Source organism: Rhineura floridana, chromosome 2, assembly GCF_030035675.1.
Source record: "Rhineura floridana isolate rRhiFlo1 chromosome 2, rRhiFlo1.hap2, whole genome shotgun sequence".
Classification (NCBI taxonomy): Eukaryota; Metazoa; Chordata; class Lepidosauria; order Squamata; family Rhineuridae; genus Rhineura; species Rhineura floridana.
The window spans coordinates 10,280,559-10,300,187 of record NC_084481.1 but is presented as its reverse complement, the minus strand read 5'-3'; the positions used below and the strand labels follow the sequence as shown (position 1 = coordinate 10,300,187).

The 19,629-nt window shown below is 42.4% G+C and overlaps 1 protein-coding gene across 27 annotated transcripts in view; it reads left to right on the top strand.

Annotated features, from left to right (window-relative positions):
- The window catches only part of LRRFIP1 (LRR binding FLII interacting protein 1), a 136,966-nt gene that overhangs the window by 98,026 nt on the left and 19,311 nt on the right, over nucleotides 1-19,629 (top strand). For 20 of the 27 annotated variants that reach the window (XM_061607757.1, XM_061607755.1, XM_061607756.1 and 17 more), the window contains 6 exons: nucleotides 11,898-11,930; nucleotides 12,839-12,964; nucleotides 13,270-13,341; nucleotides 16,377-16,547; nucleotides 17,218-17,310; nucleotides 18,675-18,767. In XM_061607757.1, coding sequence (XP_061463741.1) covers nucleotides 11,898-11,930; nucleotides 12,839-12,964; nucleotides 13,270-13,341; nucleotides 16,377-16,547; nucleotides 17,218-17,310; nucleotides 18,675-18,767 — 588 coding nt within the window. The remainder of the gene's footprint in view (nucleotides 1-11,897; nucleotides 11,931-12,838; nucleotides 12,965-13,269; nucleotides 13,342-16,376; nucleotides 16,548-17,217; nucleotides 17,311-18,674; nucleotides 18,768-19,629) is intronic. The other 7 variants (XM_061607758.1, XM_061607740.1, XM_061607754.1 and 4 more) reach the window with 3 other exon arrangements.

Sequence of the window (19,629 nt, the reverse complement as noted above, 5' to 3'; positions counted from 1 at the left end):
GAGAGGAGGCATCTTTGTGTTTGCTCTCTCTTGTGAGCCATGAGGGCAATAGCCATGTCTGGGCATTGCACCTCTAACTTAGTTAGAACTCGGTATGCCTTTCCTATCTACTATGGATTTCTATAAATAAAATAGCTTTTCTTATTTTACTAAGTCTTAAGTCTCAGTGATCTAAATGTAGGGTAAAATCCTGCCACTTAGGCACATACTGGCACACATGCAGCTCAGACCACTGAGGATCTCTGCATACATATTTCCATAACAGTACTGAGAGTGTAGAAGTCCTCTACAGCTGAAATAAAACCCTGTATTCTCAGTTTCCTTAGGGGTTTTCTTTTCTAAGTGAGTAGCTATGAAAGGCTAGCCAAAGCTCACCCCCCATACCGCTTGGACCAAGGGCTCAAAGGACTTCCATGGAAGCTCAGTCAAGCTGCCTTCACACCTGCGTGCTAAAGGTACCTAGGACTCTTCCAAGCCTTCCAGTGGCTCCCAGATCACCACCAACACTCTGAACAGTGGTAAATGAGGGGGTGCCTTGGGCAGTTGGGGGGGGGAACCAGGATCTATATCTGAGCTGTGTGGGCCCCCTGCTACCAACAAAGGGGGGCTTCTTGGTAGCTCTACCACTCTCTGAAGTTTGGGGGGGGTTTCAGAGTTCCAAAGTATTAATAATAATTACTGAGGTTATACTGTATGAACAAACTTGACTCCACACATCTCCTTTTTTCCTGGCAGCAAGAGGGGAAAGTGCTCATCAACCACAGTAATGGAGTAGTTATTGGGGAACAGTGGAGGCATTCCTTAGGGTTCTACCTCTAAAGGCTTTCCCCCTCCATTTGCTGGGTTTGGGGGATGCCAGTGCCTTGAGGGCTAACAGCTACATTTTGGGGACAGCTTGATTGCTTTCAGTTTCACTTTCTGAGGGTAAAGGGAAAAGCCCACATGTGGTAAAAGTGCTGGAGACATGCTCATTGGTGGCTGGAACCATGTTTGATACCCCCCAAAGAGGCAGGTGCCAGATCAGGGGGGCAGGGCTGGAAGGTTCCTTGGGACCCTTGACTTTCTCAGAAACACAGGGGAGGGCTTGGAAAAGGGGGGCAGTAGAAAGCCAAATCTTGCCACCTGCAGTCTTTTCATGGATAAATCAGGAGGTGGTGTGGAAGACTGCAGCCACCTTTGCTAAATATTTCTCCAGAGCCAACACCAGGAAGCAATTGAAGACAGGGAGTCCTCCACCACCTCCAGTGATAACTCAGCAGTGGGGCCACTACTCCAGCCATACTAAGAGCACTGAGGAGTGGAACAACCACCAATCCAAGTCATGTGGAGACTCCCACATGTTGCCTCTGGACTCACCTGGCTCCCTTGCTCTGCCAGATCATGCCTTTCAATCCACAGGCTTTTACACACACACATTCTCCAGCATTCATTCACTCACGCACTCTGCAGAGGGCAGTAGGATGAGCAGTTCTCCCAACCATTCTGAAATTGATAGGAGTTGTGTCAGGAGGGAGGAGGAGAAACTTTCTGGCTTCCTGCTCCAAAATGCCTCTTTCATGTAGATAAATATCTTGTCATGCTCAGTGAGGCTATGAAGACTTTTCCATTGGAATCTACTGAAGAGGCTCTAACACAGCTAGAAGGAACATTAGAGGAGGCACAAGGATTCTCAGATGTGTTTTCCAGATTAGATGCACAAGACCTGGTGGTTCCTCTCTCTCAGTTCTTCAGAAACCTTTTGGCAGAGGAATTGGATTTAGTCAAAGCTAGGGCACCCCCAGTAGCTGTTGGTGGGGTGGTGAAGGCATTGCAGTGTTATGTACGTGGCTCCTGGAGTCCGAGAGTCATTGCCACTTACCAAGAAGGGGAGGGGCCAGGTGTGGGGCTGCAGTAGCACGAGTGGCAGATTGGCATTGGTGCCATACCTGCATCACACATGGGTTCCTATGCATTGTTCCTCCCCCTCTTCTTCTTGGTAAGCAGCAGAGACCCTTGGCATCCTGAAGCCAGGTATGCAATGTCTTCATCGCCTGGCTGACTGCTACTGGGCATCCCATTCCCTCATAAAGAGACTTTATTCCCTCTCTGCTCCAGTCATAGAGCCTTAGGATGCCTGCAGTTGATGACCTGGTTGCAGCTCTTTCATTAAAATCTTTGGTCTCTGGAGAGGAGGGGGAAATTCTTTCAGATCAAAGTGACAGGAAGAGTGATGCTGTTCTCAGGTGCTTACACAAAGCTACAGCCTTAGCCATCAGACCAGCAGTGGCCAAATCCATATGTCTTGGGCTGCAGTCCGCTGGTCCTGAGGCCTTCACCCAGAAGTCCCACCAGAATCCGGGCACCTGGAGGTCCTCCTGGTCCTCCTGAGAGCACTGAGTCCTAAAGACTATTCACCTGGGCCACTTCCTTGAGTTCGTAATAACTCCCAGAAACAAATGTTGACTATTTCAAGTGTCAAGTAATCTGGGGAAGCATCAGAGAGCATTCAGCATCTTAGATATAGGGGCCATAGAGCCTGGCTGCAAGAGTCACAGTTCTCTGGGGTCTTCTCCATATTGTTTTATCATGCCCAAAAGTAATGAAGTTTTTGAGCAATCTTAGACCTGAAGTTTCTTAATTGCTTCACCAAGCAGAAGAAATTCAAAATGCAAGTACTCCAGTTCATTGTGGAGGCCATTCAGCCGGGGGACTTCATGATGTTGGTGGACTTCTCAGAGTCTTTTCTCCATCCATCCATTTAATCACTGCTTCCTCTGAAGACAGATAGTTCCAGTACAGTGTAATGCCATTCAGCTATCATCTGCCCCTCAGGGTATTCTACAAAATCATGGTGGCACAGGTAGCACATCTACTAACTAAGGGGATACATATCTACTCATACTTAGATTACTTGTTGATCCTGAGAGAGGGTGGTGAAGGGTGTCATACCACTACATCTTTTCTTTATTTTCTTTCTTTATTATTTTATTTATATCCCGTCCTTCCTCCCAGCAGGGATGAACATGGTTTGGTTGTCGGCCAGTCCAAGAACTTTTTAGTTTTAACTCAATGGATCCAACACCTAGAGGTGGTTATAGACACAACTCTAGATTATCCAGGAATGGGCATCCAAGCTCCTGGAAGAGACAAGAGTAACACTGGCAGCCCCACAGGTCCTGCTGATGAGTCTGACTCATCACCAGGGATCCATGATCATGGCCATCAACTTGGTTCTCTGGGCATGGTTCCATGTGAAAACACTTCAGTGATTCCTGTTGCCCCTAAAGAACAGATCACTAGCAAGTCAACCTGTGTTCTACCAGTTCCCAAGGACATAATTTAAAGCTTTCTCTGGTGGCTCTCTCACACCAACTTTCTCAAGGGAGTCCCTCTGAGGGAAATGTCATGCATTCAAGTCACCACGATGCCAGTCTTTTCAGTTGGGGAGCAACTTGTTTGGGTAGCCTAGCTTGGGGAAATTGATGGTGCGTGCATGAGTTGAAACATCCAATTTCCTGGTTGGAGCTCAGAGCCATCTGATTGGCTCTCATGGAATCCCCAAACCTGGTGGAGCAGTCTTGCATCCTTATGTGGTTGGACAATATCACAGCCATAGCCCAAGTCACCTGACAAGTGAGGACACTGTTGGGCCCCCGGTTGTTCCAGTGGGTAGAGAGGCAGCTTCTATCCATCTGGAAAGAGCACATGAGGGGGATTCACAATATGTAGGCAGACTGGTGGAGACAGGAATAGAGGCCAGGGGGAATGAAAGCTCCATCCCGAGGTCTTCCAGACCATCATGCAGAAGCAGGGCATCCCATGCATCAGCCTCTTCATAAACAAGCACAACAGGAAAATAAATCTATGTCCAGATTTTGGGATATCAGGGCTCAGGTAGTTGATGTCTAATTGGCTCACTGGCTTCAGGGGCTCCTCTATGCCTTCCCTTCTCCCCCTCTTCTTCCAGGGTTTCTCCAGAACCTTAGAACAACTGCCCTTGGCACATTTTGAGTCACCCGGACCTGCTTCCTTAAGGGCTGGTCCCTAACCAGACCCAGACTGGCTTCAGATCCATACATGGAAATTGAGCAAAACTCCCTGAGGGTGGAAGGTTTCTTGGATAAGATCTTTCACACTATTCTAGGTCCAGGAGTTTCTCAACCAGTCAGACTTATGAGATGACATGGAAGGTCTTTCAGAGATGGTGCAAGTGTTGGCAACTCTGTCCCTTGGAAGGTTGCACCATGGGAGTCCTGGAGTTCCTACAGGATGTTCTTGATCAGATTCCATTCTTCTCAGAGATCTAACTCTGAAAACTGTGTCCCCAGTGGTGATTATTTCAACCAGGAGGGTGGGGGGACTCAGGGCGTTGTCGGTAAGGAAGGAATACTGCATCATCTGCTCAGATAGAATTATTGTCTAACCTATCTCTGTTTTATGTCAGAGGTATCTTGACCTTTTATAGAACGCAAGAGATTGTCCTGCTGGATTTCTGTCCACACACTGGCTGGAAAAGAAGAGGCACAAGCTTGATATCAAGGAGAACAGCCAGAGCTTATTTGACATACACTGCACCCATCAAGAAATCAAAGTCCTCGTTTGTTTCCTATAGATAGGAAGCCCAAGACATTAAGATGACTCGATCCACCATTAGTCAGTGGCTTCAGGAGTGCATTGCCCAGGTGTATTGAGGCTGAGTCCACCTATGGCAATTACAGCCCACTCCAACAGGGGGCAGCAACCATGGGAACTCTATATAGAGATACCTTCTAGAGGAACATTAATAGGGTGGCAACTTGGGCACATCATTTACCAACATCAGACATTATAATGTGGACAGGTTTGCCTCAATGGATGCAGTCTTTGATAGGACAGTGCTCCTGTAGGTCCTGTAATTCTAGTGTTTGTCCTGCCTTCTTGGATTGGTATACTGCAATGCCATATACCTTAATTGTATGCTCCAGTCCTCTGCTGACTAGGAATGGAAAGTTGGGCTTACCATGAAGTGTTCTGGTCAGCAGAGAATGAAGCATACAACCCTACCCTCAGGTTGAACCTGGCTGCTGGGATGAGGATCATCTGCAAATTGTGCTTTTGCGGTCACCCAATTAGTGTAGGGAAGAATTCCTATGACACCCTTCTTGTCTTATCCACTCCAGAGTTGATTCCTTTCTTTATTCTATTCATATTACAGTTTAGGATTAATTTTTTTCCCTTAAAGTTTTTAGAGAGCAATAGTTGTTCATGTTTGTTCTATATTTGTTACGGGTATGGTCAAATCTGGAAAATGGAGGAAGGTTTCCTCCTGTTCTGTCTGGCCACTATAAGTTTTTTTATAAATAAAATTGCCTTCCAGAAGAGGAGTTAACCCTTGTTTGTATGCTCCACTCTCTGCTGAGTAGAAAAACATTTCATGGTAAGTCCAACTTTCTGTTATTTGTGATACCTTCCCACATCAAAGGGTACATTAGACATAAAATAATGTGTGAGAAAAATGGGCCTTCCCTATCATTTTTGGATATGTTAACTGTAAAAGGATATAACAGAACAGACCTCATTTACTATCCCACTCTCCCTGGGCCCATCATGACGGGTCTTTGATAGCAACTGCTGCAAGGCAACTTCCTTTACTTTCTAGTGACCCTGATTTTTCATATTAGAGTACTGAGAAATGAGGAGACAGTGATTGCCATGCTGGAAATGGAGCTTTATGTGGATTAGCAGCAACAAGATAGGAAGCAAGGACCCTGAGACCTCATGGCTGGAGGGTGGATAAGAAATCAAATTAAATAAATAAAATAAAATACATTTTTTTTGCTCTCTACATTAACATAAAGTATTGGCACGGTGAGAGTATCCTAAATGAAGGACTAGAAGCAGAAATGTAACATATTGGCTTGAATTAAGCTTCAGTGTGCAGTTGAAAAATAACATTTTACAAATGAGACTTGCAGGGGAAGTCAAGGTGGAGGTCCCTACAACAACAACAATAAAAAATATTGTAGTGTGCACCACATACCAGTGGGGCTCTCCTGTTAACCCTCAAGAAAGACTGGACAAAGCACAGGCCATTCCAATACAAGTAGAAAGGCAGGCACAAAAGATAACAGAGACTATGGAAAGAAAGGACATTCCATTGGTGGTGACCTGCAAGGTTTGTGCTGTAATGGGCCCTGCCCCATATAGGCTCAAAATGTGCCTATTATTGCTGTAATCACTTGTATAGTCTGCTTATTTTATAGTATGCATATTGCTAGACTGCAATACATTTTTTGAAAAGGTTTATTTGCCCCCTTTCAGTGTAAAGCAATGAGTCTCTACGAAAGTTTTGTGGCAGAGTACTGAAAGATAACATGTCTGAGAAGACAGCCAAACGCTCAGAGAGAATAATTAACATTGAAAACATTTTAAGCAGCTGCCAGAACACCATTTAAGGTGTTCTGTTTATTGGTAGGTCTGAGATAGAGATTGCCACCAGAACCACCAGGGGAGCACACCTGGTTAAGTTGCTAGTTATGCCAACTAAAGGTAAAGGTGTCCTCGCACTTGTAGTGCGAGTCGTTTCCGACTCTTAGGGTGACGTCTTGCGACGTTTACCAGGCAGACCGTATATATGGGGTGGTATTGCCAGTTCCTTCCCCGGCCTTTCTTTACCCCCCAGCATATGCCGGGTACTCATTTTACTGACCACGGATGGAAGGCTGAGTGGACCTCGACCCCTTTTACCGGAGATTCGACTTCTTCCTTCTGTTGGAATCAAACTCCGGCCGTGAGCAGAGCTTCAGCTGCGTTACCACCGCTTACCTCTCTGCGCCACGGAGGGTCCAACTAGTTGTTGACAAAAGGGTTAGCTAGTCTCACTTGCTGTATCTAGCAGGCAATCATGCCTTTTTCAAAATACATCATTCTAAGATACTCCCCTAACCGTTTTCTGTACCCAACCACAAACAGATGCTTAGCATTCTGTGGCTGCTGAGCCTGCTCAGCCTTCATTGGGCTGGTTTTTGGGGTGATGGTTGTGGAGTTTTGTTTATTTGTTTTGTTACTACTAGAGGTTCTTTCCACTTCTGCAAACTTTTGGGTTCCCTCAAGCATACCTCTTCTGCATTGATTGTGCTGTTTTAGGTATATATGGATCTCCACGTAGAGAAGGAGTTCAAGATATATAGGATGATTCTGAAAGCTTTGACCCAGAAAAACGTATTCTTAGACTAGATACTTGTAAAAATTTATTAACTTTTTCCAATCCATTTTCCTACAAGATTCTGCTAAAGCTAATTCAGTTGACATTTGTTTCTCTATATTGTCTGAATTTTGGAGTGGGTGAAAAGTATTTTGTGACAAGATGCATTGGAAAACGTTGCCTGGATAGCGTTTTTACGTAAGTGGCTGCTTTTTAGTTCAAGCAAGAGAATTTCACAATATAGGAAAGGGCTGTTTTTCAGCTTGCTTCAGGCAATGGAGTCACAGCTAGGCTTTATTTTTAAAATGTACATTCTATTTTTTTGCCATCTGGGTCGCAAAGCGGCCTACAAAGTAAAACATACAATATACAAAATTTAAAACATAAATTAAACATCAGAGAAGGCCTCCTGGAATAAAACAGTTTAAGTAGGTGTCTGAAACTTGGTAAGGATGGTGCCTGCCTTATTTCTACTGGGAGGGAGTTCCATAAAGTTGGGCCCACTACTCTGAAGACACAACTCCTCATTGACATGAGTAGTACCTCTGGTCCAAGGGGGACTAATAATACTGCTCTGCCAGATGATTTCAGTGATTGGCTTGGGACAGATGGGTTAACGCAGCCCTTAATGTATCCAGGGTCTAAGTTGTTCAAGGGTTTGTACACTACTACAAGAATCTTGAACTTGACCCAATAGCAGATGAGAAACCAGTAGAGGTCTTTTAACATTGGTGACATGCTCCCACCACCAGTCTAGCCATAGCATTCTGTGCTAGCTGAAGCTTCCGTACCAGACAAAAGGACATCCCCACACACAACACAGTAATCCAATCTTGAGGTTACCAATCCATGGACCACAGTAATCAGGTTGTCCCTATTGAGGAATGGCCATAGCTGGCTTATCAGCTGAAGATGATAAAAGGCACTTTAACTGCAGAGGGCACCTGTGTCTCAGGTGACAAGAATGGTTTCAGAACTCCTAAACTATGTACTTGCTCCTTCAGAAGGAGTGCAACTATATCTAGGGCAGGCAACTGGCCTTTCACCCATATCCAGGAACTACCCATCCACAAAGCCTTCATCTTCCAGGATTCAGACTCAATTTATTGGCCCTCATCCAGTCCATAGCGTGTCCAGGCACTGCATCAGTCCAGGTTTTTCACAGATGTAATGGAGAAATAGAGCTGGGTATCATCATACTGATGACACCTTGCCCCCAAACTTCATATAGATGTTGAATAGCACTGGGGACAAAATAGTGGCCTGTGGGATCTCATAGCAAAACTGCCATGGGTCTGAAGAGCAGTCTCCCAGTGCTACTCTCTGGACACAACCCTGCAGAGCTGGTCTAACAGGATACCATGGTCAACGGGATCAAAAGCCACAGAGATATCAAGTAGAAGAAGCAGGCTTGCAGTCCCCTGTCTCTCTCCCAATAAAGGTCATCCATCAGTGTGACCAAGGCTGATTCTGTCCCACTCTGGGCCTGAGCCCCGAGCTGTGAAGTGAATCTAGATTTATCATTGTTTAAACCTAACTAGCATTGCACAAAAATGCATCCTTTTCTTGTAGATTTCAGTCATCTCAGAAAAGATTTTCCATATTCCAGTATTATCAACCATAAACAGATCTATTATTCAAGATTTGACAATTTTTATATATATATATATTGTCTGTGTTTTATTATTGTTATCAGTAATTTTGTGATTTGTGTGTTTGTCTTCCTTTTATGTAAATCATTTTAGGAATTTCTGGTGAAGTACAGTACAGAAATTCCTATACTAAATCAAGCAATCAACCATTGCTGGACATAACAGATAAAATCAATATGGCAACAACAAAAAATGCCTGTTGATACTTTTGAGCCATGAAACAACTTTGAATGCATGCACGTGGAGAATCTAGTCTGGTACACAGTAGTATAGTGGCAAATTCAGAAGTGCAGCGTCCCTTCATGCCACGCCCCCTTAGCCACATCCCCTTCTAAGATTATACAACTTTCTCCAGAGGTTCCTGCTGGGGGCAGTCCTGATACTTGGGATGACTCCTCCCTCTAGCTGTGCAGGCAGGGTCTACTTCAGATGACCTCTCCCAAGGGAGAGGGGCCATTCCGGTCTCCAGACTGACCCTGCCTTGTTCTGAGGATGGTCGGGTCTGGCTGAGCTCCTTAAGAGCTGAGCCCCTTCTGCTTCCTTACTTTAAATTTTAACCTCACCTTTCTTCTCCTTTTTTCTCCTCTGTTTATTCTCCCCTCTCCCATAACCTCAGTTTAGGGTAGGTTGGGTAGGTCACTAGAGGGCTGTGCCATCGGCACAATGAGAGCTCAGTGGCAACAGCGCCTACTTGAGAGTAGGAGATATATGACTGCATTTCGGCACAGGAGAGGTGCGACTGCTTTTGGATGCAAGCGGCTGCACCACGGAGGCCACATGTTTCCCGCCAAAGTGCTCATGCCTTGGGCAAGGCACCTGCATTAAATACTTAGGTGGGGCAGAGCACAGGACAAATGTAAGTTTGGAGATCCAGGTGTCAGCACTAATTCGTTTCCCCTACAGCCACAGCAGTCTCTCCTTGAACTGTAACGTTTATCTTATTTCAGTTTCACACATGCACGCAGAATATCTGAAACCAAGTTTCATTTCCACACAAATTTAACTATTATATGTGCATGTCAAAACTAGGTTAAAATCCTCAGGTTAGTTTACAGGTGCTGATGATAATAATAGGTTTAATCCAGACTTAGTCATATTTTGGGAAGTCCCATTGTTATCAGTGGGACTTAAGTTAGTTATGATGTCATGATGACCAGCTTAAATCCCATTATTTCAGTGGATCTATTCTAAGTATGTTTGGACTGGCTTTCATGGTAGAAGGCAGTTCTTCAAGTCCCTGGGTCTCAAACCGCTCAGTACTTTAAAGGTGACTACCAACACTTTGAATTGTGTCCAGAAATGGACTGGCAGCCTGTGCTGCTCTTTAAGAACTGGAGCTATATGTTTTATTCAGCTGGTCCCAATTAGCAACCTAGCAGATGTATTGTGAAGTAACTACATTTCCAATAATTCTTCAGAAGGAATCCCATGTATAACATATTGTATTGGTCTCATCTGGAGGTTATTAGGGCATGGATCACTATGGTCAGATTATTTCAATCCAGGAAGGATTGAAGATGGCACACCAGCCTCACCTGATGAGAAATTATGGATGCCACTCAGGCCTCCCATTGACAAGATTGGATGTATGTGTTTTATGTGCTTGAATCCCCTAAATCTGTTTTATTTTCTTTCATATGCTTTTATGTGTTTGTATATTGTTATTTTTATGGGTTTTAGTTTGCATTTTAGTTTTAATTATAGTTTCTTCATTATTATTATTTAAATTATTATTAAAATTATTATTATGATTATCCTGCCCTTCCTCTCAGAAGGTTGGCAAGCTGGTTGGCAAGCAAGGGACGAAATGCTAAAAACTTCTTAAAACATCTTAAAAATAAAACATTTTTTAAAAAAAATTAAGAACATCTTAAAAAGCAATTCCAAAACAGATGCAGGATAAGGACTCTACTTAAAAGGCTTGTTGGAAGAGGAGGGTCTTCAGTAGGTGCCGAAAAGGTAATAGAGATGGCTCCTATCTAACATTTAAGGCAAGGGAATTCCAAAACATAGGTGCCACAACACTAAAGTTCCGCTTCTTATGTTGTGCTGAACGGACCTCCTGATAAGATGGTATCTGCAGGAGGCCCTCACCTGCAGAGCGCAGTGATCAACTGGGTATACAAGGGGAATGATGTTCTTTTGGGTATCTTGGAGCCAAGCTGTATAGGACTGTACACCAAAACCAGCATCTTGAACTTGGACCAGCAGCTGATGGGCAGTCAGTGCAATTCTTTCAGCAGCAGGGTGACATGTTGGCAGTATCCTGCCCCAGTGAGCAGTCGTGCTGCCACATTTTACACCAGTTGCTCACCGCCTTTTTGGGGGGTGGGGGGGAATGTTAATCAAACCAAATTGGCTATATTACCTAAAAGATTTTAAATATATATCTATAAGAAATAGCTTCTTGTTAGAGAACAAGAAATTATTTGGAAATTATAACTGAATGAGAAAAGGATCCCACCTTTGTGTGTTTTGGCATTTTAGTCATGTCAAGCATCTCCAGACGTGGTTATACATTAACGTTACATAGAGGATTGCAAGAAAATATCCTAATTTCAGAGTTAGGTATGCTCATAACTATTCTTCCACCCTTCTGTGTACATGACACCCTTCTGTTAATTCAGCAGTGTCATTAAAGCAAGAGAAGAACATTATGGTGTACACGCAGTCTTTTCTGTCCATATGTTAATCTTTCAATGCTTTTTAACTTAAGCATTTGAACACCATTCAAGTGCCTGATAGAAAGTGGCCTAATTAAAACTTGACCTAATTACTTAAAAGAGGATAATTTTTAAGGCATACTGGATTTTACAGACACCTTTTAATTCCTGAAGCAAAAGAGAACGAGAGACTCCAAGAGTTACCAGAAAGTACCTTCTGTTAATCTACAAGTGCATAGTGGCTTATCGATTCTCATGCAGACTGAGTAGTAAATACAGAAGCCTTACACCAAGATTGAAGACAGCCAGTGGTGTCTGAACAGATTTTAGGGGAATCTCATGGTGGAAAAATGGCTCCTTAAGAATCTGGTCTTGCTGCCTTGAAGTTCAATTATAGTTTCTTTCTTCTTCCTCCTTCAGGTTGAAGAAAGACCTGAAAAAGACTTTGAGAAGGTAAGAGAGAATGCATAGCATGGTTGTATGAATGGAAAGATAACTATGCACTGTTAAGAGGAATGTTAGTTGAGTGAGTAATGTGCATATAATAACCAGCCATTGTGCACATTCACTAGGCCTCATAGAGAAAGTGTACATAATCCTTCCATGAAGATTTAACCAGCAGAGGAAGGGTTACCCAGTAGGAAAAAGAGGACTGAGGGAGAGAGAGTGTTAAGTGCCTCTGATCCTACCCACTGCCATTTCTGTTCCCACAAACCTAGCACAGCTTTCCTGTTTTCCTTTAAACTTGAAGAACAGTTTTATGACTAGTAGATCCCTTATTACTGAACATATTACAATTTATTTGACTTTTTTTCTTAATGAAAAGGAAGAAAAAGCACTAAACAATATCCTGGAATTAAGCATCTTTTTTATAAATATGTATAATTGAAGCAATATTTTCCATCTTACCTCTTTCATACTCCTCTCTTCCCTTTTCTGATAGGTTGTTGGGTAGTACAATAACCTCTAAATACAAAGACCTAGCCAGTGTGTTTTGGAATTGAAGTCTGATGAAAACTAAAAACAATGCAAACTGTTAATGTGGAGTCCAGTCCTGTCTATCTTTTTTTTTTAAAGAGCACAATGTGTTCAGATTGCAAGAAAAAGAGTTTGATCTAAATATTAGGAAGAATTTCCTGATAGTATGAGCTATTTGACAGTGGAACAGACTGACTTGGAAGTGGTAGGCTCTCCTTTGTAAGAGGCTGAATGGCTACCTGTCAGGGCTGCTGTAGTAGTGGATTTCCAGCATTGGCAATGGGTTGGACTGAATGACCTTTTGAGCTACCTTCAAACTCTCTGATTCTATGATGAAGATTTAAATTACCTCTGTTGTAAACCACCACTTAACTACATTCTAGGGAGTTCGTACTGTGTCAAGTCTTTCAGCAGCTACGCTGGCCTCTCTAGGTGGAACTTCTTCCCGGCGAGGCAGTGGAGATACGTCCATCTCAGTTGATACCGAAGCATCTATTAGAGAAATTAAGGTAAGCTGCTTGTGGCAGATGAAAGCTGATAAAATGACTTGCTTCTGTCACAAATGCCTTGCCATACAGAAGCAGGGTCTGAGCTCAACTTTCAACAGAATGGTGGTCACAGGGAGGGTCCTCTCATACAGTAATCAAAATAATTGGTACAGGGATATATATTTCATCACAATGAATGACTTCTAAAAATAATGAATAGATAACCCTCTTTTTATAATGGATTACTTCAATGATTCAAAATGCTTGGTGGTTTTCAATGGTTACTCAGTGGTTTTCTTGACACCATGTTTTACAATTTTCTTCAGGATATCAATGAGTTAAAGGACCAGATTCAGGATGTAGAAGGAAAATACATGCAGGGACTAAAGGAAATGAAGGTACAAGTTTACTGTAGAGTGAGCTTGTGGGATTAACCTTGGCTTAATATCCAGCAAGAAAGCAAGAGCAGAGTGTAATTTAACAAGCATGTTTTCTTTCAGAGTTATGAAACTGCATGCTTAAGCTTATAATATAGAATGTGTTGACTATTTTGCTGTGCCCTGATAAATTCTAATTCTAATTTTTCAGAATAACGTAAGTGTATAAAACACATTAATAGATTCAGCAAATATAGCAAAATTGCTTTTGCATGCTTTAGATGACTGTCTTTCTCATAAAACCATATATTCTAAAAAGCTGTACAGTTAAAAATGAGTTGGTTTCAGTAAAATGAGGACTAGTCTAAACTAGAGAACAATTTTAAAATCAGATTCAGGCATGTATGCTGCTTCTGAAATTCTGTGCCAAAGAATTTCAGGGTTGTTGTTTTTTAAAGCTTCAGCATATATTCTGTGGGGCCATGGGCATTCTTCATGGCATGCTACTCACCTTTCACTTTCAGTTTCTCCACAGTCATTAAAGTAAATAACACCATAACATTAGCAACAAGCTCCAGATATCTGGATAATGATTAACTAATAGAAAAGAAAACTTGCAGTTTAAGAATGTACCTATAGCCAACAGATATTTCTATCAAACTTTAAAAAGCAGGGAAATTAAGTTGCTCTAGTGAATGTACCAGGGGAGCAGGAGACCTGACCTCCTCTCTGAGATATTGTACTGCCCTACAAATTTGTAAAAATGCCAACACCATTTGGGTTTGTCTTTCACAGTCCAATCCACTTCCTGTGTAGCTTGGAAAAAATTGGTTTTAACATGTGCCTCTGAGCATATGGTGAGTGGTGGCAACACCTGCCATCTCCAAAGATGGGAATTACATTTTTGTATGTTTCTTGGTGTTCTTCTTACTTTGCTTCTTTTCTGTGTTAGTACGGTTTCTACTGAGAATCTAACCTAGAAAATTATATTGCTCTCATCATTCATCCTAGAAATCTAGGCCATGCTAGCTGGGGCTGATGGGAGCTGTAGTTCAAAAAAGTAACTTTTCCAAGCTCTGTGGAGGAGGAGGGGGAGGGCAGAGGGGAGGGGGAGGGGGAGGAGGAGGGGGAAGGAGGGGATTGGAAAAGGATGAGAAAGGGGAAGGGAGAGGGGGAAGGAAGGGGCAAGAGGGAGGGGATAGGAGAAGGGGAGGGCAGGTTTGATCATTTGCATACTTTTTGAGGTCAGTGGGATTTACTGCTGATATCATGCTTAAAAAATATACTGCCTTCAAGTCGATTCCGACTTACGGCGACCCTCTGAATAGGGTTTTCATGAGGCTGAGAGGCAGTGACTGGCCTAAGGTCACCCATGGCTATATGGGGATTCAAACCCTGGTCTCCCAGGTCGTAGACCAAAACCTTAACCACTACACCACACTGACTCTCCAATCGTGCTTAGCATAGGTGAATCTGACCTGGGGCAGAGAGGGGAGGGCAGGAAGGGGAGGGAGGAAGGGGGAAGGGAGGAGATTGCATGGGTGGGTGGGCACTGGGCAGAGAGGAAGCCCCTTTCCTTTCCAAAAGAAAAACATTGTGAACAGTATCATTCTTTTTCAAGGGTTTCCCCACGTTTTTATTCTACAACAGGCACACGTAGCCTCCCACACAAATTTAAACCAAAGCTGTCCCCGGCCACATCCACACCAGACCTTTATTTCCCTTTAGATAGTCATGGCTTCTCCCAAAGAATCCTGGGAAATGTAGTTAGTGAAGGGTGCCGAGCTTTGCTAGGAGAGGCCCTGTTCCCCTCACAGAGCTACAATCAGAGTGGCTGACTGTTAAACCAGTCTGGCCACTGGAGCTCTGTCAAGGGAATAGGAATCTCCTCTCAGCACCCTTCACAAACGACACTTCCCAGGATTCTTTGGGGGAAGCCATGACTGTCTAAAGTGAAATAAAGATCTGGTGTGGGTGTGGCCATCTGTTTAGCCTAGCCAAGCAGCTGTGAGTCTGGCTTTGAGAACACTGACAGTTGGTTCTTACTGAGCATGCCTGACATTATCATTGAGTTCAATGCTAAATTGCTTAAATTAATTAAAGATCAGCCAGGCATTTTTTTAACTTTTAAACTGCGGAAGATGAAGGTCAGAGTATGGGGGAAGGTCAGTAATAGGATTACAGGTACTCTGTGAATATGGCTGATTTTTAATGAATTTCAACAGATTATGAGAAGTAGTTTTCTCGAGCCCCATTCTTCATATACATGAGTTTAGATATTTGTGCTTCTTTTAACTTTTATATTTCAGGATCTATGGAACTCCTTGCCACAGTAACTCAATGTCATCTTTTCCCATTGTCACTCATTCCCTTATAATGTGTTTAAGACCTCCTTGTAGCTTGCTATAATAGGCTTAGTGTGAGATTGTGACACCCAACACTGGAAAGCAAATGGACTGTTCACTAAGAATGTTTATTAAAAGAATACTTTTATTTTGTACATTAAGGACATACTAATATTTATTTTGGGGTCTTGTGTGTGCTTGATAAGGACACTTGCCGACACCGGCCTCTAAGTGGCTTTTACCTCAGGCCATATTCCCTAAATCTCCACCTCAGCCAAATTCACTCAAAAACTGTTCCAGCTACTGAAACCAGAACTACTCCTGTTGTACATTTGGCTGCTTCTTCTGGTAAGACTTTCACACAGGGCAGCCTCTCACACAGGGCAGCCCCTCTCAACCTAACACAGTCACAAAAATCTAGAAAAAACATCAAAAGGCACAGGCACAGCATTTCTCTTGAACATCCTTTGCTATTTTTGAGAGGGAAAGTAGCTCTCATTTTTGTAGATTAAAACCTAGGTAATTCTTAATGTTCTTAATGTAATTTTTTTTTTAAAAAAACCTAGTGGGTATCTTGACACAATTGGAGATCTTAGCTGCAGATACCGATATAACAACTCTTTAGATTCAGCATAGGCTGAAAAGTTTTACAGGGTTTGGACTTGGTTGATAAAAAGAGTATTTCTTAACCGTGTTATTTCTTGTCTTTAGGACTCTCTAGCTGAAGTTGAAGAGAAATATAAGAAGGCTATGGTGTCAAATGCTCAATTAGATAACGAGAAAACCAATTTCATGTATCAAGTGGACACCCTAAAGGATGCATTGTTGGAACTGGAAGAACAGCTTGCAGAATCTAAGAGACAATATGAAGAGAAAAGCAAAGTAAGCAACAATAAGTTAGAAGTCTTACGATTGTGCTGTTTACATAGTGTTCTCAGCAGTCACATGGAATGAAAGCAAGGCATTTTGTTACTCTTTTTTATATAGCATTCTGAAATAGCATTTCCTATGATGGCTTTAGGTATGCGAGGCAAGTTTCTTTCAAGGGACTTTTTTCTCAACAGATGCTAATTCACGATGGGTTTACACATGGCCTAGGCATATATGTTACATACGTGGGATGCTGTGGGAGTGAGCCTTACACCATCAAAATTTGAACATATATTGGAGCTATGTAGGGAAATGCCCAAATTAGTAGGCTTCTTTTCCTCCCCCACCCCCCAGCAGATGACTTGCATGGGTGGAGCCTGTTCATGTAATCGTTTGTGCTCATTAGTCCTGGTTACAATTTAAAGACTTCATGCTTGCTGGAAGATAGCCCTTGAGCCCAAAGTTTGCTCCATGACCCTCCATCTGTGTAATATACATGTTGGGTTGATATGTAAATTAGAATTTATATTGAATAACTGCAAAAGGAAGAAAGATACATATCAGCAAACAGGAGCATCTGGCATATTGAGACACGTGCATTGCTACCATTTCTTTTGCTAAAATAAGTTTGTTTTTGTAAAGAATTTTACAAACTGAATATTGAATGCTCTTTTTTTGGTAGGATTTTGAGAGGGAAAAACATGCTCACACTATATTGAAATTTCAGTTCATGGAAGTCAAAGAGACTTTGAAACAAAGAGAAGAACTACTTGCAGTAAGTGAATTCTTTACTTAAATAATACTTGCATCAATATATTGTACGCTAGCCGATGGACTACAAAAAATCCTTTTTCTAGCCTCAGATTTTCCAAAGAAAGTATTTCTTACCATGGCGGCTAGCCCAAGAACATCTAATTACACTGTTCTAGGTTATATTCTCATTTGCTGCTATCCAAACAAAATACAGGCGGGCCCCGCTTATACGGCAGGTTCCGTTCTGGACCCCCGCCGTAAAGCAGAACCCCATTGAATATAATGGGGCTCGTCGTGTGAAAATGCCACAAAATGCCGCAAAAGGGCAAAATTGGCTTTAAAAACGGGGAATCAAAGCTGCCGCATTAGCGGAACGCCGGGAAGCGGGGCCCTACTGTACCAACTATATACAATTTATCACAGAGCTTTTGATATGTTTCCCTCTTAAAAATATTTTAAATTACTGCTGGAGAAGCAAAACACCTGGAGAGAAATTTGTAATTGAATTTTGAGTGAATGGTTCTGAATTAAAGAGCTATTTACTTACCCACCTACCAAGCCACAGGAAACATTCTTCCTGCTGCCTAATGTGGTTCACTTCCTCTTCTTGGAAAGCTGCTGTTGACTACTGTAATGTGGGACAGAAGTGGGAAAAGAAAAGGATGCCCAATCCCCACTACTTAAATGAAAAACGCAGCTGGAGGAACAGGGACTGGAGATAAGAGCTTTGGGCAAAGAAAGAACTTGCTCCTATAATCAAATGTTAGCACACTGGTACCTTGAGTCTGAGAAACCACAACTCTAATTGCTTATCCTGCATCTATGTTAAAAAGGGGGGAGGAGAAAATCTGGGATTGCTTCACAAGATTGGTCTCTCTGCTTTGAACCTAAAAGTAAGACAGCGATAACCAGCTTTTTCAGCAAGTGTGTCACAAGTCAAGTCCTAAGAAATATGTGGTGCCTCTCATCAAATGTTAACATATTGATAAGTGTGAATTAGAATGCATGTACTAATCTCTTCCCCCACGCAGACACATGTGCCTTGGGGTGTTTTTGCTTTTGTGGGGTAAGCAGCAGCTCAGTGCTGGTGAGACAAGCGAGAGTGGTAGCCTGACTCTTTGCCTATAGACCCTCCTGCTTCTGTACATGCTGTGAACTGGCCTCCATGTTCTGTACGAGAAGTAACATAAAGTGGTATTTATCTTCAGAGGGAAAAGCTCTGGGATTACAGGGCAGATTCATGGAATTTGTGTAAACGAGTAGGTTTCTTGGGCTTAGTCCATATAACTTTTTTCATGGTTCTTTTTAAATATTGCAGCCCTAGGTTTTTCTTCTCATTAATTATCTTGTCTGCTTTCTGTCTTCTTGTTTGCTCCTGCACCTCAGGAAATCCGACAACTACAACAGAAACAAGAGAGCTATGTCAGGGAAATGTCTGATCTTCAGGAGACAATAGAATGGAAAGAAAAAAAGATAGGGGTAGGATTCGCAACTTTGTCCAGATTGTCAGGGCTCTCTCTTAAACTAGACAGAGTTATGAGTGCAGTAATTAATCCCTGTTAATGTCACGGGCTAGGACCCAAAGAGCTTCTTGTGTCTTCTGCAGTGCTTCTGTGTGCACACTAGGGCTTGCTGGATTTCCCAATCTGACAACAGATGCACGTGTTGCATTGGAAACTTCTTCATGTGGCTTTTTATGCAGCACAAGGGCCTGCAGTAGGAAGCTGGAGGGCATGGACAAAATCTCAACCCACAGCTTTTTAAAACACACAGGCTGGTATTCAATCTGGTTGTATCAGAGTGTCTATTCCAAAACTAAACTGCACTTCTTATAATGACATGTAGCTTTAATCCAAAAATAAACTCCATTACACTCTTATCCATGGCTAAATTGAGAATTAAACTCCTCATAGTGTTGCAAAATGCATCCTTTCTGTGAGAAAAAGATGTGACCTGATAAACTGAGTAGTAGCTACCAACATAATTTTGGAGCTGGGGATTCTGTGTGCACTAGGAATTGAAATTGCAGTTTTAAAACAGAATTCAGAAGCCAGAAACATGACCATTGGGATATTATGCAAATTTCTGTGAATTTATTTAATTTGCATTCTTTATCCACATAACATAAAATTCAAAGCCTTGTGTTTTCATATGTTTAGTGAGAATGGTTTGGAGTTCCTTGGACAAACATGGGAGATTTTAAGTATGTACATGCTGAACTCTTCTTCCCTGTTTTTGAAGATATATCTGCACTAATATTGTTGTCAGAGGATGTATCCCACTCCCAGACCATGCTGTAAACAGCTAATGCTGATTTTTACACCATGACCTGGCTATTAAA